General features: G+C 39.1%; 2 protein-coding genes across 3 annotated transcripts; both read left to right on the top strand.

Annotated features, from left to right (window-relative positions):
• The first annotated feature begins 39 nt into the window (after positions 1–39).
• dthd1 (death domain containing 1) lies at positions 40–6,560 on the top strand. Its single transcript, XM_065289572.2, has 10 exons — positions 40–529; positions 804–1,314; positions 1,575–1,905; positions 2,107–2,286; positions 3,618–3,850; positions 3,944–4,099; positions 4,177–4,466; positions 4,620–4,858; positions 5,008–5,065; positions 5,199–6,560. Exons 1-10 carry the CDS (start codon positions 190–192, stop codon positions 5,504–5,506), a joined length of 2,646 nt encoding a protein of 881 aa, XP_065145644.1. The 5' UTR covers positions 40–189; the 3' UTR covers positions 5,507–6,560.
• A 668-nt stretch (positions 6,561–7,228) lies between these two features.
• per1b (period circadian clock 1b) lies at positions 7,229–23,962 on the top strand. Of its 2 annotated transcripts, XM_065289057.2 has the most exons (19): positions 7,229–7,434; positions 12,443–13,259; positions 13,382–13,635; positions 13,762–13,883; positions 13,993–14,194; positions 15,123–15,317; positions 15,400–15,585; positions 15,659–15,812; positions 16,417–16,660; positions 16,920–17,028; positions 17,117–17,273; positions 17,699–17,817; positions 19,398–19,544; positions 19,707–20,003; positions 20,089–20,903; positions 21,019–21,217; positions 21,533–21,725; positions 22,419–22,569; positions 22,799–23,962. In XM_065289057.2, the coding sequence occupies exons 2-19, from the start codon at positions 12,886–12,888 to the stop codon at positions 23,105–23,107; spliced, it is 4,227 nt and encodes a 1,408-aa protein (XP_065145129.1). In that variant the 5' UTR covers positions 7,229–7,434; positions 12,443–12,885; the 3' UTR covers positions 23,108–23,962. The 2 variants fall into 2 exon arrangements, with proteins under 2 accessions (XP_065145129.1, XP_065145130.1); XM_065289058.2 differs by lacking the exon at positions 19,398–19,544.
• Positions 23,963–24,455: the final 493 nt, after the last annotated feature.

The raw sequence follows: 24,455 nt of genomic DNA, 5'->3' as shown, positions 1-24,455 counted from the left end.
ATGACGACCCTACTTTACAGGCCTGGGGTGATAAATACTGATGGGTTGTACAAAGACAACAGCTTGGCTAAAATTGTCACCACAGGACGAAGGAATAGAGAAAAACAGCAATTTACTTTCTGATACTTGTTCATTTCTGTAATAATCCAATCCTCGGCTCCTGGTCCATAGCTCTCAGTCTTGAAAAGTATGGTGGAGGAAGCTGCCCAACTACAATTCTCCCAAGAGAATGATCTCTTAAACCTTTTACAAGCAACAGCCAAGGAACTCAGAGAAATTTTACAAAAAGATGAAGCTGGAGAAGAAACAGGACCTGACAGAATCTTTAATGAGAATAGAGATTCAGCTGGGATTTATGCCAAGCTTTTTCTTTCTCTTAGGAAGTTTTGTGTGCTTCACACCCAGAGAGTGTGCCTGCTGAGAGAGGTACTTTGCGGCACAGCAAATACTCTCACAGAACATAGGATGTGCTTGGATTTGGCATGCACTCCCCCAAACGGAGAATCTCAGGTGGGAGCAGCAAATGTGGGTAAGTGCTTCATGTTTAGGTTTTTAATTAAAGAGGTTTAGGAGACCATGCACAACCCCTGGATTAGCAAGTATTTGCATACTGCATGGGATGTAGATAAATAAATAATGCATCTTAAAGAAACTTCAAGATTTAGCCTAAAACTAAAATATATAGTCTACAAAATATTTATGTACTTCAGATGGTATCTGTGAGGATATAGGAAATATGTAGTAAGTTGTTTTGTATAAAAGCATCTGCTTAAATGCAAAAAATGTATATTGTGTATTTTTAGATGCTGTCAGTGCCCATTTTTTCCAAGACCAGGTGACTGATGTCATTCTTAATGTATTGGAAGATGTCCACATTATTATGAGGCAGCTCCATGTAATGTGCAGGAGGCTTGACACTGGTACTGCATTTCTTCCTGAAGTAAATGAAGGGAGCTTAAATACCCAAAACAGTTGTGAAAAGAATGAACCTCTGGATACAACAGAGCAGATCAAAACAGGATTATGTGATATCAGTGTTCAGCTGGAGCAAAGCACACATCAGAATCTTCATCTTACAAATGTGCAGCCAATAGGGCTTTTAAATGGCCTTGCATTGGATCAAATGAGAAACGGTGCTGTGTGTTTGGAAAAAGCAAGGGATGAGATGTCACCTTTTCTACATACTGGGGATGAGCAAACTGGCGATGACTTACCGTGTGAAACTATGGCACCTGATTCTGAGAAGTGTCTGAAAATAAATGATGAAAGCAGAGAAGAGGAGAGTGAACGGAAGCAAGAATTAGTCACTGTTGGGTAAGTCTATATTGGTATGCTCAAAGGTGCCCAGTTTTGTAATCAGTTATGGTCAGATACAAATACTGTAGGGTATTGATATTTTCAGCTAATGATGCTGGTCTTGGTTTATAACCATAACCACTTCCTCTTTAAAGAACAACTATGTAGTCATTTCAATCTTTAACTTAGCTCAACTGAATCTAGGCCTAAAATGATAGTCATACCCCATAATAAGCCTTTTTTTTATTTCTTAAAAATATATTTTTTTCTGGTGACAGACTTGAAGACCAATCAGATGACAGATCCTCAGCCTCTCTTCAAGTCTGCTATATAACCGCTCCACCGGAGGTTGCAGACGTCATGACTTGCAAAGTGGTTGATGGTTTGAGTTCTCTCATGGTGTCAGGATCAGAGGAGCTGGTCAGCAGTGTTATCCGCTTAGAAAACACCAGCAACATCAAATGTCCCTTTCCACTCACTGTAGCTGTGCCGTTTCAAGCAAGTTACCGTGGCAACTACAGAGAGTTCACAGTAAAAGTAGTGGACCTAGAGCAAAGAGTTAGCTATGTCACCCCTACATCTACTGAGGGTTTCTATGGAGGCCAAAGGGTTTGTAATAAAGTGCATTTACATTTATGTCGTCTTACTGTATAGCAGTGTTTAGGATATTTGCATGTAACAAACTTTAACCCTTTAGTCTAACATGTAACATACACTTTTAAAGTTTAACCCAAGGTTTAATCATCATAGTAGCTTGTATGACATGGATATGCTTATGTTTTAATGTATGATATCATTGTGTCCCCATAGGGTTCATATGCAGTAATACGTGTGTACTCACTGGGTGTGTTTGCGGTTCTGTCCCGTCTGAGAACAGAGACTTTTACGATCCCTAAGTCAGGACTATCTCTTAAACTCAGTGTGGACTCTAGGATATGCCTTGACTACTTACCTGGGTCCTTTACCACGCCTGTTTTTGCTCAAGTCATGGTAAATTGAGTTGTTTTTTGTTCAATAAAGATATACATCCACTTATTTTTTATCTTATTTTAAATCAGCATGAAAGGTTAGAACAACAAATAGGCTACTACAATGATTGATATATACTTTACAATTAAAGCCACAATTTGTAAGATTTTTGTAATAAAATATCCAAAAATTCCTGTTTTAAATAATGTCTCGTTCCGTGTCTCCTTTGTAATTTCCGCTCTATTCTCAGTTTCCACTTGTAGAAACTATGGCAACACGAATGGCGGATATACAGCATCTAACATGCAGCTGTCGTGCCTTGTAGCTAATTTATCATGATGACATAAAATAAAAGAAAAAAACTTAATTCATTTTCTTATCCATGAACATCATTAGCAAAATTTGTGCATCCTCATTTCCTTTTCTCGTGTCTTAGCTCCAGCCTAAAAGAGGAAAGACGTGAGGACGGAGGAGACAAAGCTTTATGTGAAATGGCATATCCTTATTTTTCACTATCTGTATAAGTATAAATTACCAAGTGCATTAAAAACACAAAATATTTAACAAGAAAAATCAAGTTAAATACACAAGTAGTAGCCTTACATTAAAGCAAAGACAGTGATGTAAAAGTGATGTAAAATTAATATATGTGTCAATCCCACTTATCATTTATATAGATCCGTGGCCTATACATAACTATAACATATATTGTCTGAAACGAGTCTACATATACTATAATTTAATGATTAATACCAACATTTATTAGTGTTTAAAGACGTGGCAATGTGAAGGAAGAGGAGATTTATGCGTGCCAACACTTCCGCATAGAATACACATATGTATCCGCACTCATAACTCCTCAGGAAGCCTCCTAACGCCTCGTTTCTCACCTCCTAGCAGTGCAATTAAAGAATTGAGATTTCCCACAAGATGGTAAAAGCTTGATCGGTGTCCAGGTTATAGGATGTAGGACGTAAGAGCGAGGAAACAAGGAAGCATAATGAGAACCAGCTTCACCTTTGTTATTGTGTAATAGTGACCTCTAGTGGTGAACATCTACAAATTGTGGCTTTAAAATAAATATATTTTTATTTTAAGATTAAATTTAATAAAATAATAAAATAAACAATAATAAAAAATTATATTAATGTTCTTAACGTTAGATTCATTTTAAAGCACTTTTGAGCCCAAATTTGAGCCCAAAAGCAAAAATAAATCTAATTTTGAGTGTTTTATCACAATTACAAAATATAAATTATAAAGTGCTCAGTAGATAATTGGCTGTGATGAATGGTGTAATGTGCTGCAGTGGTTGTAAATGCATAAATGAGCTTTACTTTTCATCTCATAAGGTTCAGCCAGTGGACGCTGCTGTTTTATCATCTCTTAAATCCAAAGATGATTCCTACCATGCTGTGCTCGCCTCAACCCCATTACTTTACTTAAACCAGCCGTCAACCCTTAAACTTAGACGACCTTTGACATTTATTTTGCCCTGTCCCCCAAATTCTGACAAGAGGAGATCTGGAGAAGATTCTGAGCGACCTGCTCTGGTATCAGGCACTCTGTCCCATCAGCGGATTAGGTCAATTATACAAACATTTCACATCTCCTCTTTGACTTAAAGGTATGTATATGCAAATGGACTAAATCTAACAAAGTGTTTTGTCTGATGCAGGGTTGATAGTGCTTCAGTTAAGTCTCCTAAAGACTGTAGAGAGCAGCTGGCTGTGCTGGGTTGGATGGAGAACCATTGGAAGGTTCTGGATAAAGTCAATGTGAGGAACTTGCAGAACGGCCTGGTCTCTTTTGAACTAACAGAGAACTATGACAGGTACAGAATAAAATGGGATAATATAATTTACGATATACAAAAATAAACAAAATTTTTGTTTTTCATACATCTTTCAGGTTAATTGTCCTTCGGCTTCAATCCTCTATGAAATTGTCCGTCCCGACCTCCTTAGTTGAAGAATTGGAAGAAGCTGTAAAGATCTTCTCGGTCACCATATTGCTCCATCAAGATCCTCTGGACCCAAGCAGTGTGGTCGTGGCCACCCTGCCAAGCAGAGACCTCAGCTGGGAGCTTTCTGAACTCCAGGGCCTGGCTTACTGTGGGCTTTCAGAGCCTTCATCTGAAATCTACATGAGGGAAGGAGAACAGTTGCTTCTTAAGTTCAGTGGGAACATAACCTGCAACGGTACATGGCAATGAAATGTCTACATGATGTTAGTTTTAATTATTATATGTTTCCGACTTGCAGTGTGTGTGTTCACTCCTAACATTACTAGTATGTGCTTCATACTTGACAAACATGTCACTTTCACTTTCACTTGTTTGTGTGCATATATAGATAACACAGGAACAGATTCTCATGTAATCACATTCCACAACCAAAGAAAAAAACAACTTTATTTAAGATTAAAAGAAGTCGACCCATTTGGCAACTACAGCTCTCCTCACTACAAAGGTGTGGCCAGTTTGTTCAGGGTCACCAGAGGTCATCTGGTCTGGAATGGTGATGCAGCAGCTTTATCTAAAGACTGCCCTTTAGAAGATCCAGTCTGTCGATTGCCACTTACTCTGCCCAAGGTAAACTAAAGATAAATTCTGAAAAATGTAGATTGGTTTCACTAGGTTCACATGACTGTTTGAGGAATTTTTATTTATCATTACATTTTTGTCGCAGGATTTGTGATGATAAGTGTGTCACCATTATGGTTTGCTTGTTTATTACTCAGGGTGCAAGAACAGTCTTTCGACCTGTGAGTGCAAAAGTAATGCAGCACAGATATTCAGGTAAGCTCAATGCATGATTTGTCATATTACACTCAGACACACACAGATGCTGCACTTTGCATCCAAAGCCCCCCATGTGAACCCTAAGAAGGGGCTTGCAATTTCACCTTTTTTTGCATTTGCCTTCTTTCAGACTCTCTCTCAGATGAGCTCTTATCATGGCTCTGTGATGAGTTAACCGAGAATGATGTAGCGCGTCTTGTTGTGTCTCTCCGTCTCCGACGCTCGGCTGTCCAGATTGCTCGCCTCCGCGCACCCAACACCCTCTCACAACAAGCTTTTCATATTCTGACAGCATGGAGGCGGGGCCTTCCCTCGTCCTTTCCAAAATGCTCCATGCTGGCGCAGTGTCTGACGCATGCAGGGAGGCCAGACCTCGCCAAAGAGCTACTGCTCAGAGAATCAACAGATAACAGAACAGAGAACACCAGAGAAACATGACTACCGGGCAACACTTAGAGACCAGTGAGGGGGTCAATGTATATTCAACATTTGTTTCTACATGTTTAGCTCTCCATTCTTGTCACATACTTTACATACAGAATTGTTTGTATTTGTATTTGTTGCTCACTGTGGTTTGTAAGGCAGTAGGCCTACTCGTTCTATTCATCTGCTATGAAAACATGAAATAAGCTTTGAAACAAGTATTGTTAAAGTTGCTCCACAAAGAAATTTTAATTGAAAATGTTTCTCTTTAGGTCTAAACATCCAACATTACTGTAATGTTGGATTGAGGGTAGCAAATTATTTAACAATGTAAACAATATGCTGTCTTTATAATATCACACTTACTATATTTAAAACACATTGTATTTTTTTTTTTTTTTTTTTTATAAAATAAATAGATGGAAATGTTTATGAAGGGGTCCCCTTACAAAGGATCATATTTTGAGAGTCCTTAGCAACATTAAGTTTAAAAAACACCTTATATACAGCACTATACAGAATCAAGAATGTAATTTTGACATAAATACTGCAGAAAAATAAAATGTATGTTTGGAATATGAATTCTCAAATAAAATATCAAATAAAAAAATGTATGAACGGTACTGACCAGCAGATGGTGCTAAAGGCCAAAGGAAAAAGGCACCGGATGCTTTTAAGAATTGCACTGAAATCTGTAAAAGCTCCTGTTTATTTTAGGATGTGCAAAAATATAAAATCTTGGTAAAAATAAAATAACATAACATATATTGTAATAGCAATATTTTTGCTGTATAACAATCACATGCATGTACATAATGTAAAGTAAAATAGTCCTTTAATAAGAAAAATCTTCTGTAATCCATGTACAGTAATATGTAAAATTGATATGATGGTATAACTTGGATGCATAAAATGGCAATAGTACAGTATTACTCTTACAGTCTAAATGTGGGTTACTTAATTTAGCTTGTCTTTAACGGTACTCGATAGACATTGGCAAGTCGACGGCACAATTTTACCAATTGGGTAAATGGAGGTCAGCGTGTTTTCGTCTCTGATGACGATGCTGAATTTATCCAAACAGCAACAGCGAACAGCGAACCACACCACCTGCCGCGTGACAGCGAGGGTGTCGCAGAAGTAGATTGACGTCACCAATAGCCTGCCTCTCAGACACGTGTAACTGTGCATGGCCCTTTCACTACAGTAAAACAGGCCACGGGTATCACCCAACATTTCCTGAAACTGACAAAACAAGCGAGGAAAGCATTATGTTGGCTTCAGTACTGTGGTAAAAAAATTAATTATAATATTCGACTTTGTATTTCTTCTATGGCTCCAACATGTGCACTGAAAAGGGTTTATATCTTAATATTTAGATTTTTTTGTCCATTGTGGGGTTTTCTTTGTTTGGTTTCTAAATTATTATTAATTTGGTTGCTCCGCCTCCCAAACACATATATTTGGTTTCATGATTGTTTTTGTGGATCTACAGCCAACTATGCTGTACTGCCCAGTGCCCACAACAACACACTAGTCTCATGTATTATTACTATGACAGGCGCGCTGCAACGTGACAACAGATCAACGTGTACTGGCCGCTTTTTGCGCCAGCCAATCATCGAATCCTTTGCCGTGAATGGGCGGGCTAAACCAATCGGATTCGTCGTTTTCTACGAGCATAGCCAATAGAATTCTTTAATACATGAGTTTCGTTTGCAGGTTGGAAAGCACGTGTACTCGTGTGTGTCTGGAGGCATGGGGAAACAAATCCGTGGGACACAATAGCAGAGCTGTGTTAATGATCTACGGACGCAGAACGTCGAGATTATATTCTACCAATTTTATAACACCAGGAATACGTTGTCATTCTTTTTGGACATATTAAAATGGAGAGATTTGCCCTTTCGGTCCACAGAGAATAGGAACGTCGGATTAAGAAGGTAAGGGCAATACTGGTCGGGAGGTTAGATGTGACGTCTTCCTTCTCGACTGACTACTATACTAGGTTTTTTATCTATGTAAATTCATGAAGCGCTATGTTTATCATATATTTATTTACGTATGGAAGTTAGCTTTAGTCGTTACTTACATGGGTGGTCTGGCTGTTGCGATTTAGGCAACGCCTCGTATGTAGGCTATGTTGGGCTAAATTCATGACCGAAGCAAATATCTTTCTCGTTAGTTTAAAGTTAGTCTTCTAATTTGAAGAAATGTGTTTTATTGAGTGTGCGTTTCGTAACATTCGTAGCATGTTTTTTATGTGTATGATTAGTAACTAGTGTTAACGTATAAGATGATCGTGATATGTAAGCCTTACTAAACAATTTGATTTATATATTACACACCTAAGGTTAGAATTTTAACACAAAATGGGCTGATTTGTATTAAGTATCGTTTGTAAGTGTTTACTAAATAGACTGATGCACTAATATAAAAGGCGGCGTTTTGGAAGTGCGCACACGTTTCGTGCTGTCGTGTTTTGCTGTTCAAACAGGTGGACAACTTGTCTTTTATGGAAGCTTTGCTCCAAGGCACCCACGAAATATTTAATAGTAAATCATTGTGCATTTGCATGCAAATGCTTGATCAGAATACATCCAAATATCCCCAAGACTCTGAATTATTTTACAAAGTTAAAAAGTATAACTTTGGATACAAGAAAATAAAATGAGCCGTATAAACTGTATCAAACGCAGATTGTTCATATGGTGTTTAGATTAGGGAGTTCTTTTTTTCCTGTAGATGTCGCTATTTTATTTTTCCTTGCGGAAATGTATCAACAATAAACTTAAGATTAGAACTATGGATGTATTCATGTAAATTCATAAAGCGTTTTATCAAACTTTTTTTTACTTATACACGTTAGTCGTTATGAACATACGTGATCTGGCAACGCCCCGTACTGTATGTTGTGATAAATTCAGGAAGCAAATATTTTTCTCATGTAAGTTTAGTCTTCTAATTTGAAGAAATGTTTTTATTCAGAACGTGTGTACTGATACCCAGTCCCTATTTTTTTTCATCTAAATAAGCGTGACGTTGTAATGAAATTGCAGTTTGCTTGCAAGTAATTGACATTATAAAGTTTTCCATATGAATTTCATATGAAATTATGAATTATAAATCTTCTATATAGAATACCAAAAAAGTATAATGAGTAGTAATTGAATATTTATGAATATGTTGGTAAAAAGTAAAGGATTTTCCTACTGCATTCTCAGCACATTGTAAAGTGTTAGCTTTGCTGCCCCATGAGGCCACAGAATTGGTTGTTCAAAAAGTATTTATAAACAGGGACCAATACGTGTGCGTCTGCACTCAACATTCTTTGTTTTGCAAATTGTATTACAGGTAAAACAAGTTGATGAGCAAATAATACTTATGCTAAAAAATCTATGTTTAAAGCACTTTGTATCACTTCTTAAGTTAAAAATGAGATAACTTGATAAGTAAAAAAAATCACTATCACTATCTCGTTTGATCTGTAATCTATTCTGCTCAATAAAACATGCACTGCAGTGACTGCACTCAAAAGAACTATAGAGTGAAAGGTTTGGACTTTTATTCAGTTGTCATTCATGCATTTAGTTTTCTAACTCTAGGCGTTTATTGTATTAAACGTTTGAGAATGATGAGAGAATCACGATGAACATGCATTATTGAGCATTTTTCTGTATCATCTCCTATCTATGCTCCGTTTTCTCCTGTGAGCTGAGTTTAAGAATCACAACCGCGTACATGTGTGTTCAGTGTGTTATTACCACGCAGCGCGCGCCAGTCGGCGGATCACGACTTATATAATGCATGCGACATGATCTGTACTCAGCGGATCTTGAGTCTTTTTCCTAGTCTCTTGCCTTTATATAGTGATGGACAGTGGGGAATGTTTTATCGGTTGGATTGAGATCGTCCGAAATGATAAATGTATCAGTTTATATGTGCCGACACGACTTCCTCCTCGCGCATATTTCACAGCAACCATGTAAGTCCAATGAGCAATGAAACTTACAGTACGACGCTGAGAGTTTTAATGTTCCGGCACCTAAACGTCTTTATTCGTTTTTATAAACTTTTTTTGACTTCTCTTGGTCATTCGTGTTCATTTGTAAAGTTTATCTTTTTTTATCAGTGAAAGTAACACTGCTGCACTATAGGCTACTTTGTTATAGTGATCTATAGTTAAGAATCTTAAATACTATAGTCTTTTTGAATCTTAGCCTAGTAAATTAAAGTATACTGCAAAACATTAAAGTATACTTCAGCGGTTTTTCGATTCACTATAGTTAATTCTACATAATACTAAGGATTTATTTCTACACATGCTTTACATAAAATACATTTACTATTATACATTTTACTGTATACATTAACAAAGTATAATGATTACTAAAATTACTAACAGTATACTACAATTTCCTGCAGTTTACTAGTACATATTAAAGCGTGCCATGATTATTCATGTGGGAAGACAGCATAGCCATTTAGTAACCATTGACTAAAGGTATAAACTTAAAGTATAATTTTTAATAAATCATTAAAATCAATAATCGTTAAAGTTATTTTCAAAATTGTGTGCATGTGTGTGCTTGTTGAAAACGCCCACACTGAATTACTGAATTAAATAAACAGCCTGATCTAGTCCAGAGGAACCAAATACATGGTCTGGTTTACTGTACTGTAAGCTGCATTTATGTATTTGTGGATAAGAGTGTGATAGACATTAATAAGAAATGTAATACTTAGTCTGCACTCTGTAGATGTTATCAACTTGCTTTGTAGTAGAGTAGTTTTTTTAGACACTTGAGTAATGTTTGTAACCAAACCAATCATGAGCCTCATTCACTTCCCCATAGTAGGAAAAAACAACACTATGGAAGTGAATGGGGCTCATGAACGATTTGGTTACAAAAATTCCACAAAATATCTTCCTTTGTGTTCATCAGAACAAAGAAATGTATACAGGTTTGTAACAACACAATTTTTATTTTTGTGTAAACTATCCCTTTAATAGAGCTTTGGTTTGTTTTTGGCGAGCCAAATGATTCAATGGTTAGATGCAGTTGAAAATTTCAAAACAATGTTATCTCCATCTACCACCATGCTTTTTAGGGTAACAGATTGGCTTGCTTTGTTTCTAGTTAAATGCTTAGTTTTCCGAGCCTTTGCTATTTGCAGTAAATGCTCATTAACACTTCTAAATGTGTACTGTTGGCTAAACTCAGCAGCTTCCAAACCTGGATAATGTGACAATCCTATCCCAGAGATTTTTCCTGTACAAAAGAGAGAAAAGATCAGATTAGGTGTCCCAAATTTTATAAAACTCAGAAATAAACACAATTGTTAATCCATCACGTGGTGTAAACCACATCCATCTTCGCTTATCTTAAGATAACCAAAACCATACTGTTGTAAAACTGCTGCACTTTTTTTAATTGCAAGAACATCAATTAAATCAGATGGGTTTTTTATGTGTTTATATTTACTTAAGTTAGATAAGCTATTTTTATTAGCCATACACGCCCAACATGTTCTCCAAAGAAAATTCCTTTCTACTTAGACTAGGGATGCAACGATTATAAATTTTGATGGTACGGTTATAGTCTGATAAATAATCACGGTTGTACGGTTATAACGGTTATTATGGATTCATTTATTTTACAACATTAATGTAAAAAATCACATGAATACATTTTTTAACAATTGCTAAATTCTTTTGTATTTTCAGTTTGTGTATTTTTTTCTGTAATTCTTGGACAAATGATAATAATAATAACCTAGCAGGCTTTGACTTAAACAGTATAGGTGCCTTTTGAAACCTGTAGGCTATTCATTTTAATGATCTTTTGAATAAATGTAATTTTATATTTGGACTGAATATATATTTTAATATTATAATATATTATAGATATTATAAAACTAAATGTATATTATTTTGATTTGTTTAAAGTATTAGTAAAAATGATAAGAGCCTCTCAAAACGAATAATAACACAGGGTCATCCTGGACTGGGTTCTGTGAGTCATTTTGTACTGGCAGCATTAACGTGTTAACTCATGCTATTAATTCATAAATCATTAACGCGTTAAAATAATTCAACGTTATTAAATGCAGTCAGACCACCAGGAGCCCCGCTCGGATTTGATCCGCGAGGAGGAGGTTTTTAATGCTGCACAGACCGATTGGAGTGTGGCTCTTTCACGCACCCATGCAGGCACGCACACACACACCAGATGCACAAACAACCAAGAGACGTGTCACGCGCACATATTCTTTTGAACGCGGAGCTTTGTCATACAGTGCGCTAACGAGCATGTCGCATGCCGCATGCCGCACGCGCCTCTTGGTGGTTCGTGGATCTGGTTTGTGTGTGCGTGCGTGAAACAAAAACATGCGGTGTAGCGGAGGCTTTACGGTTACTTAACCGTGATATTTTAAAGCGCGGTTAATAGTGAAACGGGTTAATCGCTGCATCCCTAACTTAGACAACACAAGATATTAAACTATTAAAAACTTTTTAACCACGCCCTACTGTTCCTGGTTAATCAAAAAAAAGATACAACTCATGTATTTGTTTCTTATATCGCTCCCTGAAACTATGTTTCTGATTGGAATAAATAGGAATGGACATGTGTGGATCCAGAATGTAGTCTTGGTTACCAAGGAGACCAGAAAAAGCATCCAATTGGGTGCATAAAATATCTGAGTTTACACGTGCAGCACCCGTCTGCGTCTGCTCGTATGTGTGTTACAACAATAAGATAATTACATGAGATGTTTTGCTGTTTATTTGGCTAAAAATACCAGAGCTTAATAGCACTTCCTGTCAAAAAAACAGGCTGTACAGAGATAACAACTAATAGTTAGTCATTAACAACCTATTCCAAGATGAATAACGTGCAGCGTATTTTAGACTGCGACTCACTTTTCTTTTTGTTCATTATTTTCCAGGTGTACACTGAGACATCAAAGAGGCCTGAGGAGAAGAGGAGTGGGCAGACCCTCAAAAGAAGCTTAATTTCTCCGTGGTGTTTTTTACACTTTCTCCAACACACTGTCATATACCATCTGGCTCCATAGGAGAAGCCAAGTCGGTTTCATAACAACCAGTCCTGTGTGGCTTTCTGTGCAACATTATTTGACATTTGCAATATATTTAAGATATTAAATATACAACAGTGCTAGAGGCTACGTGTATCCTGGCCGCTTAAATTTACAGTGATACCGTGGCAGGACAGCCGGACGCACCATGATCTTTTCTTTTGAAGTGAATACTTGCAAAAAAATGATTACCCATTGTAGTTCAAGCAGTCCAACATAGTGAACTTTTTTTACTTTGATTTATCTAATATTTGGTGATCCTCATCACCTAGGCTTATTCTTACAGTATTATTATGAGTGATGACAACTCAGACTCCGCCCCCAGCAATGATACAGATCAAGGAGTGGGAGGGGTCGAGAAAGGAGCAGGACTTTTAAATGGTTCCTGCAGCATGAGTGGCGGCTCTCCGTCATCAAATCCGTCGATTAGCGGGACAGGAGGGGTATCTGATCCCAAAGGATCTAAAAGTCACCGCCAAGGGATTCATTCTGATGATACGGATGCACTGTCCAGTGGAAATGACTCTGGGGAGAGGGAGAATGAAGGAGGTATGGAGAGAGGGAACGGATCTAGAGGAAGACAATCAAACAGAAGCTATCAAAGTTTTTCAAGTCAGAACGGAAAGGATTCAGCCATGTGTCTTGAGACTACGGAGAGCAACAAGAGGTAAGATATGCAAAAGGAAATAAATCACAGTTGCCTAAAAACAGAGCAAAGGTTGTTCAATTTGATTACCGGTATTACTGCTTAATTGTCTAAATATACATTGTTTATCTTTGCCCACTTAGCTTAAATTCCCAGAGCCTTTCTCCACCCAGCAGCTCTGTGGCATACAGCCTGCTAAGTGCCAGCTCTGAGCAGGACCCGCCATCCACCAGCGGCTGCAGCAGCGATCAGTCCGCTCGCGTCCAGAACCAGAAAGAGCTGATGAGAGCCCTAAACGAACTGAAAATCCGTCTGCCACCGGAGAGGAAGACGAAGGGGCATTCCAGCACCCTCAATGCCCTCAAATATGCCCTCAGCTGTGTCAAACAAGTTAGAGGTGAGAGACAGAACAGTGCGAGTGTTCGTGCACATTTTATGTGTGGGTAGGTGGGATGCCATTTTTGCTATGCTACGAACACAAAAATTGGATATTGAAAGTATCTTCACACTGATGTTTTTGTAGCCAATCAGGAGTATTATCATCAGTGGAATGTTGAGGAATGTCACGGCTGCAGTCTGGATCTCTCCACCTTCACTATCGACGAACTGGACAATATCACCTCTGAATATACTCTAAAAAATACTGTATGTTAACCTCTATACTGCACTTTTGCACTATTTCATCCAAAAAAGGTCATTGTTCTTTATTTATGCCGTCAGTAGTCATTACTCTGTCTCTCTTTTACCTACACAGGACACCTTTTCCATGGCCGTGTCATTCCTGTCAGGAAAGGTGGTGTACATCTCACCACAGGGTTCATCTCTTCTGCGCAGTAAACCTGAGAAGCTACACGGTGTGGTGTTCTCTGAGCTGCTGGCTCCTCAGGATGTCAGCACCTTTTACAGCAGCACAGCACCTTGCAGGTTACCTCCGTGGGCATCCTGCATCGGCTCTGGTATGTGTGGTGTATTTGCTTTCCTCTTGCTCAATGGGTAGACTATTAAAGGGACACTCCACTTTTTTTGAAAGTATTCTCATTTTTCAGCTCGCCTAGAGTTAAACATTTGATTTTTACAGTTTTGGAATCCATTCAGCTGATCTCCGGGTCTGGCGGTAGCATTTTTAGCATAGCTTAGCATAATTCATTGAATCGGATTAGACCACTAGCATCGTGCTTAAAAAATGACCAAAGAGTTTTGATATTTTTCCTATTTAAAACTTGACTCTTCTGTAGTTACATCGTGTACTAAGACCGACGGAAAATTAAAAACTGCATTTTTCTAGGCAGATATGGCTAGGAACTGTACTCTCATTCTGGCGTAATAATCAAGGACTTTGCTGCTGTAACATGGCTGCAGCAGGTGTAGTGATATTACGCACTGTCTGAAAATAGTCCCCTTGGTTACTTTCAATAGCAGGGGACTATTTTCGGGCGCTGCGTAATATCATTGCGCCTCCTGCAGCCATGTTACAGCAGCAAAGTCCTTGATTATTACGCCAGAATAAGAGTATAGTTCCTAGCCATATCTGCCTAGAAAATCTCAACTTTTAATTTTCCGTCGGTCTTAGTACACGATGTAATTACAGAAGAGTCAAGTTTTAAATAGGAAAAATATCGAAACTCTTTAGTTATTTTTGCGCGATGCTAATGGTCTAATCAGATTCAATGGATTATGCTAAGCTATGCTAAAAATGCTACCGCCAGACCCGGAGATCAGCTGAAATGATAAGAAAATGGTAAAAATCTAATGTTTAACTCTAGGGGAGCTGGAAAATTTGCATTAAAAAAATAAAAAGTACAGTGTCCCTTTAATGACCACACAATACAAATAAAGACTTAAGCAAAAATATTAAATTCTCTCTTTTCTTTTATTTGACTACAGCTTCTCCACCAGTGGACTGCACCCAGGAGAAGTCCATGTTTTGTCGCATTAGTGGAGATATCTCATCCAGTGGTGATATGAGGTACTACCCTTTCAGACTGACCCCGTACCTGCTCACGTTACGAGACTCCGACACAGCTTTCCCCCAACCCTGCTGTCTACTCATCGCAGAGAGAGTGCATTCAGGATATGAGGGTAAATGTCGTCTTTGTGTTTGTAATCACAATAATGCATTTTAAAAAATTATTTTATTGACATAGTTCTGTTCACCCCCTAGCCCCTCGCATTCCTCCGGATAAGAGGATCTTCACAACCAGTCACACTCCAAGCTGTCTGTTTCAAGAGGTAGATGAGCGGGCAGTTCCTCTTTTAGGTTACCTGCCTCAGGACCTAGTGGGAACTCCCATCCTGCTCTGTGTCCATCCAGAAGACAGACCTGTTATGGTAGCCATCCATAAGAAGAGTAAGTCAGTTCCCTCATCTTGTATTTTTTAACGAGAACATTATGGTAAATAATTGTTTTCCTTTTTTCTCAGTTCTTCAGTATGCAGGGCAACCGTTCGAACACTCTCCTTTGAGGATGTGTGCACGTAACGGAGAGTATCTGACCATAGACACCTCTTGGTCCTCTTTCATTAACCCCTGGAGCAGGAAGGTGGCCTTCATAGTTGGCCGTCACAAAGTCAGAACGTAAGAGCACATGCGTACAACACTTTAATTATGAGTAAATAAAAAATTGTGTAATAGCCATAAAATAGCCATAGTCAATCTCACATTCACAAGCACGTGCTCAGTCATGTTGACACAGACATGCACAGATTTCTCATGACTCATAGTGCTAAATGCTGCTGCACAAACATCACTACTGCCCCCTGTCGTAATGCAAAGTAATTAATATCCTATTCACGAGTTCGCATTAACATGTAATCAATAGGGTAATGAGAGAAAGCATATTTGGGCCAAGTATACAAATAAACAACCATGCATATACACTTAAAGGTGGGGTGCGTGATTTTTGAAAAAAGATTTGGAAAAGGGAGTCGGGCCGTCTACCAAAACACACCTGTAGCCAATCAGCAGTGAGGTATGTGTCTACTAACCAACATCGTTGTCTGGGTTGCGTATGTGTGGGGTGGGTCTGTCAAAAGAAGGTCCAGATTCTATTGGGGTAGGGGCGTGTTCGTTTAGGTGATTTCAAATATCAACATTGGCTTTCAGAGATCATGCACCCCGCCTTTAAAATATCAGATAAACATACCTGTTTCTCAAAAGCATCTCCATTCTTCTTCTTCAGGTCTCCACTGAACGAGGATGTCTTCACGCAGCCGAGGGATCTGGAGGAGCGGGCCTTGTCTCCGGATATCGCTCAGCTCAGTGATCAGATTCACAGGCTCCTGGTGCAGCCTGTCCACAGCGGCAGCTCTCAGGGATACGGCAGCCTGGCTAGCAACGGTTCCCATGAGCTTCAACCCAGCGCAGCCTCGTCCTCAGAAAGCAGTGGGCCGGGTGTGGAGGACCCATCCCAGCCACGTAAACCTGTAAGTGTTTTAACATCCAGACACACCTTAAAACTATCATGTGGGGGTTATTCTAATATTTAAGACACATTGATATATGGAGTTTGGTGGCAGAGGTTCAGGATCAAGCCTTTAACCCATGATTAAATACACACAAGTGTATTTAGTGATCCACATCTCCATACAAAATACTGTGATTGCATGTAATTTAAAAGCAAAAATAAAGATAGGAGGATGTTTGTGAACTAACCTGTAAATAAAATCGATACATTTTAAACAGATGACCTTCCAGCAAATCTGCAAAAATGTTCATATGGTGAAGACGAGTGGGCAACAAGTGTTTATTGAATCCCGCAGTCGACCTCCTCCTAAAAAACATTCCACAACAGGTAAAAACCCTACAAAGCATCCTTTTTGATCATTTCCTCTGAAGGTTTTGAAAATCGTTGAATGCATTTTTCTCTGAATGATACACAGGTGCTTTGCAAGCTAGCGAAGCTGCGGACCCAGGCAGGAGTTTTGGTCCTAATGCCGCTCCACCCTCGAAGAGCTCCACCCACTCCCTCATCATGCGAAAGGAGCAACAAACTACTTACTCCTACCAGCAAATCAACTGTTTGGACAGCATCGTAAGGTAGATGTTTCTGATATTTAATGATAGTTAAAATAAGGTAATTGTTAAGGTTTACATTATCACACAGTATGCTTTGGTGAGTACTTGTTGTCAACGGTTCATTGCGAATTGACTGCATTATCATATGAAAGGAGTTGTACATATTTGGAACCTTGGACGCATGAAACTTCTAATGATATGAGCTTTCCAGGTTTAGTTGAACCGCCAGTTTGTACACACATATCAGTAAAGCACTATGTATTTTCATCTCACCGACGGATCTTTGGAAATTAGGTATGTGATTAAATTTAACAGCACCTGATTTGATAAACAGTATGAGGAGTATGTATGTATGTATGCATGTATGTATGTAAGAGTTATTGTAGGTCAGTCAGTGGCAAGTCGTAGGGTCGATGTTTAATGTTTGCGTACGTTTGGTTTCTCAGGTATCTGGAGAGCTGTAACATCCCTAACACGGTGAAGAGGAAGTGTGGCTCCTCCTCCTGCACCGCCTCCTCCACGTCTGATGACGACAAACAGCAGGATGCTGCAGGCAATTCTAAAGGTATAAATTAAATATAAATGTAATAATATAGTACTTTTTTACAATGTTAATTTGTTTTAAAGCAGCTGTACACGAAAGGAAAGAAAACCCAGAACAGAGGAAAATTATTAAAAATATAAAAGAAATTAGTAATCTACTAAAAAGGTACACTGTATATTTTAGAGACTATGATAGACACCAATGATCAACTTAAACCAGACATGCCTTTCCAGCTGAAAATTGGACTTATGCATTAAAAAAAAAATTTATTTTGTGCAATAATGTTATAAGAACATTTGTAAGGTAAAAATACAAACAGTATACTTTACAATGTTGACAACATTAACACATTTTCATTTTCTAGCTTTCCTAAAGCCAAGCTAACCTAAAAATGTAATTTTATGTATTTGGAATATCATGCACTTCAAGGGACACTCCACCTTTTTTATAAATATGCAAATTTTCCAGCTCCCATAGAGTTAAACATTTGATTCTTACGGTTTTGAGATCCATTCAGCTGATCTCCGGGTCTGGCGGTATCACTTTTAGCATAGCTTAGCGCAATCTATTGAATCTGATTAGACCATTTAGCATAGCGCTCAAATATAACCAAAGACTTTGGATATTTTTCCTATTTAAAACTTAACTCCTCTGTAGTTGCATCGTGTACTAAGCCCAACGAAAAATGAAAAGTTGTCATTTTCTAGGCAGATATGGCTAGGAACTATACTCTCATTCTGGCGTAATAATCAAAGATCTTGCTGCCGTAACATGACTGCAGGAGGCGTAATGATATTATGCAGCAGTCGAAAATAGTTCCCTTAGTATCTTTCAATAGTAGGGGACTATTTTCAGGTGCTGCATAATATCATTGCGCCTGCTGCAGCCATGTTACAACAGCAAGTCCTTGATTATTACGCCAGAATGAGAGTATAGTTCCTAGCCATATCTGCCTAGAAAATCTTAACTTTTAATTTTCCATTGGTTTTATTACACGATGTAACTACAGAAGGGTCAAGTTTTAAATAGGAAAAATATCGAAACTCTTTGTTTATTTTTAGCGCGATGCTAATGGTCTAATCAAATTTAATGGATTATGCTTAGCTATGCTAAAAGTGGTACCGCCAGACTCGGAGTTCAGCTGAATGGATTCCAAAACAGTAAAAATCAGATGTTTAACTCTAGGGGAACTGAAAAATTTGCAATTTTTTTTAAAGTGAAGTGTGCCTTTAAGAATCATACAAATTAAGTAATTTATACAAAAATGTATTTTGAGTAAGCAAACAGAATACATTTTTGTTAGATATGCATTAGCTGCCAATATATCGACATGATCAAACGTTTTAATTAAAATATGTGATCAAACAAGAGGCAAATTTCAGAATTGGCATTTGGTTGTTTCCTAAAATCAGCCAAAAAAAATCTTATTGGTGCAGCTTTTTATGCAAGCTAAAGACATTGAGAATTCCCATCAGAATGTATGGCATATATGTTGGCATTTTTGTATGAATGTTTTGCTATACTGTCTCTGTGTATGTTCAAACTTCAAAAGCTACATGTGAACATTGAGGATGTGCATTGACAGATGCCCTAACTTGCAGGTCCCTCTGTGTCTCTGGTAGAGAAGAGTGCTCTGTTGCCTCCACTGGCCCTGCACAGTAAAGCAGAGAGCGTTGCTTCAGTCACGTCCCAGTGTAGCTTCAGCAGCACTATAGTCCACGTGGGAGATAAGAAGCCACCTGAGTCAGGTGTATAAATGTTTATGTGCAAGTGTGTGTGTGTGTGCGTGAATGATAAGGAATGCAGCCGTAAACAGGGACAGAACAAAAACCAGGGACAGTTTATAGCTACTTTTCCTTGGGAGATTCACTTGTTTTAACTTATTTCCACCTGTTGATTTTCCTGTACAGACATTGTAATGGAGGAACCCCCTTCAACACCAAATGCTGTTTCTTATGCCACTCAACCCCAAGCTCCTCCCACCACCACACCTTCTCTGCCCAGTAGTCCTGCTCCTCAGTTTGATAGGGATGGGGTGAGGAGAGGAGTTGGTGGAGGAGAAAGGTTGGGACTGACAAAAGAGGTATTATCTGCTCACACACAGCAAGAGGAGCAGAACTTCATGTGTCGCTTCAAAGATCCGAGCAAGCTCAAAGTGTTTGACGTGACCTCAGATGTCCGACGGACACCAGTGCCCTTGGCAAAAGGTAAGACGATTTATGTGAAAATTGGTAAACGGTGCAAGCAAACAGTACGTGCACCGAGTTTATTTGATCTCTTTTCTGGTTTCAGGTGTGCGCTGTTCACGTGACTACCCAGCGGCCGGTGGTAGTAGTGGTCGTAGGCGAGGTCGAGGAGGCAAAAGGCTCAAGCATCAGGAAGCTTCGGCGCAAGCAGGGTCTCGGAGACCAGCAGGCCCGCTAAGAGGCCTCCTCACTGGCGTTCCCACTTTGGACAGGCCCTCTATGTCCTCCATACCCTTGGGTCCTGCACCCAGCTCCTCCTCTTGGCCTACATCAGGGTCACAAACCAGCATTCCTTCGATCCCTTACCCACCTGGTGTCCTTCCTCTATATCCCGTCTACCCTCCTCTTTCCCACCCCGTCTCAGACCCGAACATACAGACAAACCTACGCTTTCCCATTCAGAACTCACAGTTGGCGCCCCCCATGGTCCACCCTATGATGGCATTGGTATTGCCCAACTACATGTTTCCACAGCCCAGTGTCGGGATGCCCCAGCCCTTCTACGGCACGAACTCCACTTTCCCTTTTCCAACTTTGAACATGACCCCCCCTGGTCCCTGTCAGATACCAACCCCAGCCCCACGTGCCCACTCTCGATCCAGCACACCACAGTCTTTCAGCCAAAGAGAAGCGGGGCCTGAGAGAGAAGGGGTGGAGTCGCCCCTCTTTCAATCCAGATGCTCCTCGCCCTTAAATCTGCTTCAGCTAGAGGAGCCACCAAGCAACCGGTTTGAGGTGACATCGGCGCTGGCTTCAGGTCAACCAGCCGCATCTCCCATGGTGGGACAAGGAGGCGGGGCAGGAGGACAAGCATCATCCAATCAGAGAGGTTCAGCCGTGGACTCAAAAGAGAATGAGAACGTAAGGCAAATGTTCAATGTTTACGTTCCCCCTGAAATTCATTTAATTATCCCTTACAATACTGATTCTGATGTCATCACTCCATAATGGTGTTTGCTGGTTTTGTCATATTTAGGGTGAAACAAACGAGTCGAATCAAGATGCCATGTCCACGTCCAGTGATCTGCTGGATCTGTTGCTGCAGGAGGACTCGCGCTCGGGCACCGGTTCGGCTGCTTCAGGCTCTGGGTCATCAGGCACCGGCTCGTCTGGTTCAGGCTTAGGGTCCTCTGGATCAGGATCCAATGGCTGTAGCTCTTTAGGAAGTGAAACTAGTGAGTGACATTTACTGCTTTAGCTAATAAGAAGATCAGTATGAATTATTTAGTGGTTGTGTGAATAGTGATGTTGCATGGCTCAGTTATACTTTAATGGGCTGCATTATTTGGTCTGTTTAATGAATACTTCACTTGTATTACGCATATCATAGAACCATATATTATTGTCATATATTATTGAATTATTTCTTTAAAACCGTGTAAAATTGTCCGTAATGTGTATTTATATAGTGCTTTTTATAAAACATAGGAATTAGGAAATAGGAATTTCAAGAAAGATTGTATGAATTAATATAGATTTTGTTTTTACAGGAAGTAGCAAAAGCAGCAATACGAGTAAATATTTCGGCAGCGTGGACTCATCGGAGAACAGCCATTCCCGCAAGCAGGCAGCAGGGGGAGACGGAGAGGCACAGTTCATCAAATGCGTCCTACAGGACCCCATCTGGCTTCTCATGGCCAACACGGATGAAAAAACTATGATGACCTACCAGCTACCCATCAGGTTAATGTTAAAACAACACAGTTTTCACTACTGCTAATATATGTATTCGTGTAGTATCTTATATTTAAACTACACAGACACTGAAGCACAAACCTACATAGAATTTGATTATAATCACAAAAGTAAAAAAGTTGTTCTCATGGTAACATCCCATAAATGTGCATTACTACACACCAGTGGCGGCTCGTGACTGCTCTTCCGAGAGGTGCAAATTCAAAATATGTGTTCGGAGTGTCGTGTGTTGCTTGTGTTTTCAAAATATGTGTTTGTTGCGTCATGTGAACCATGTGCATCACGTGTTTTGTCAAAATAAGTGCCTGCTTCACACGCGTCAAAACGGTTTATGATAAGAGAAGCAAAATACACACAAGACACTCCCTTAACAATAAACTCTGAGTACGCATGAGATTATGCGAGTATCTGGCAAACACGAGCGTCTATTTTATCATAAACCCTTTAGACGTGTCTGCAGAAGGCACTTATTTTGACAAGACACGTGATGCACACAGGAACTCTCGACGCGCAGAACACACATTTTGAAATTACGAACCACACACATGACTGGTTACATACATGTTGTGACGAACTTCGCATCGTGCGCCCTCGAAAAAAGAAGTCACCGGCCACCATTGCTACACACTGCTGTTGTGGTCAGAGGAAATTAATCGGGTGAATGTGTTTTGTGTGCAATAGAGACAGAGATTCTGTGTTAAAAGCGGACCGTGCTGCCTTAAGAGCTATGCAGAAACATCAGCCTCGCTTCACTGAAGAACAGAAGAGCGAGTTGAGTCAGGTTCACCCTTGGATTCGCACCGGACGCCTGCCTCGTGCAATCAACATTTCTGTAAGTTTATATCTTCAAAACAAACTGCTACAATACGCATCTAGAATCTTTTATTAAACTTTGCCACAACTTTACTTATAATCCTCTTTACATTCCTCTCAATATTGTGCTTGTTTGATATTTGGAGCGATTTGTTTAATGTTGACCAGCAACATGCTGTTATTTTAAGGATTTAAAGAACTGTGTCTCTTTACGCAATGCTTCATTACATAATCTCTCTCTCTCTCAGGCTTGTGAGGGTTGCAGGTCCTCTCCTTCGGTTCCCTCTAAAGCTCCCTTTGATGTCGAGATCCACGAGATGGAGTTCTGCAGTGTTTTGGAGGTGACAGAAGAGGGCGCCAATGCTGAAAAGCAAATTCAAGCAGATGCAACAATGGAAAAAGCTGAGGAAGAGTCGTGCAAAAACGAAGAGGTTGTGAACAGTGAGACTATTATAGCATCACAAATAAACGACCAAGAAATGATGATAGAAGACCAGGAATTGACCTCACAGATTGAGGAGGAAATCAGTGCCTCTCTTACAGGGATGACACACTAAAGACTTGAGTCACTAGCGATCAGGGGGATACATTATTCCTCGACTGATCACGTGATTTGTGTACTCACTAAATTATCCGGTTGTATTTATTTATATAAATGCTAGACGATAAATATTAAGCCGAGAAGGCTTACAGACAATGAATGTAAAGCAGATAATGTATTTGCTTTATTGGAAGACTGTGATATCCAAACGGGACGTTTTGGTTGTGCAAAATGGTTTGCGGCTAACAAGGTGTACTTAGCTTTAGACAACACTAGATTTGACAATCCAAGAAGACACTACTGCTTTTTCCAATTCTGGTGACCTACATGAACACATTTTTGTGGTGCACTTTAAAACCATCTCAAATAATTTAGGTGTTGTAATAATGAAATGTGTCCTTAGACAGGAGAATAGATTCACTGGACATTCTGTCATTTGCCAAATGTCACAAAATCTCATTTCTACAGTAATATACAAACGCAAAGTAGTATTTTTCGACCAATTTCTCACATTCATCCAAACTTTTGTTTTTTTAGTTGTGTGTGTAAATATATATTTTTGTATATAAGCGGTACAAATGGAAAATGTTGTGCTGTATGCAATTATTAAAAGCATGGATGAAATGTGTAAAAATGAACCTTACATCTCTATAGAGAGCCATTTACAAATCATCGTCCTACAAGAGGTTACTTGCACCAATTCAAATTGAGACTTTTTGTAACTATCACTACAGTATCCATGGCAACAGTAGTTTCAGAGTATTTGTAGCAAAAGGCATCCTTTCAGATTAGCACTTAGCAAAGGAGATCTTCAGAGGGCACACAAAGACAAATCCGATGCCTTTAGCCGGTTCTGTGCGGTCAAAGAAAAGATGGTAAACTGTGATGTAATCGATTGGACACATTTTCCTCTTTCTTGTTTTTCTGTCCTTTCTTTGTAATGTGCAGTTCAAGTTGTCTTTGAACAGTTTGTAAGTATTTTGTGTATTTCTTTATATATAAAAAATAAAGATTATAGTTCATACTGTTGTGGTCTGTAGATATTCCATGGATCAACCTTAAAAATAGGATTTAAGGGAATTATAAAAATATACGGGGAATACATGGTTGCAAGGCACATTGTATGCTTGGGAGATGGTAGAGAGAAGTTAAATGAGTGGTTTTCTTACCAAACCACAGCCTTCGGTTCAGGACAAAAATGTACACTGACCTATAAAAACATGCAGAGGTTTTTTCAGTCACAAACAGCACACACTATGCATAATGCACAAACAAAAATCCTTAAGGATAATGATGATTATGATGATTGTTGTGCACAACCACAGGTGAGTTCCAAAAGATTATATCAAATGACTTTTAATAGC

This window comes from Paramisgurnus dabryanus, chromosome 2, assembly GCF_030506205.2.
Source record: "Paramisgurnus dabryanus chromosome 2, PD_genome_1.1, whole genome shotgun sequence".
Classification (NCBI taxonomy): Eukaryota; Metazoa; Chordata; class Actinopteri; order Cypriniformes; family Cobitidae; genus Paramisgurnus; species Paramisgurnus dabryanus.
The sequence above is the reverse complement of the archived record's forward strand: the minus strand, read 5'-3'. Positions and strand labels throughout refer to the sequence as shown.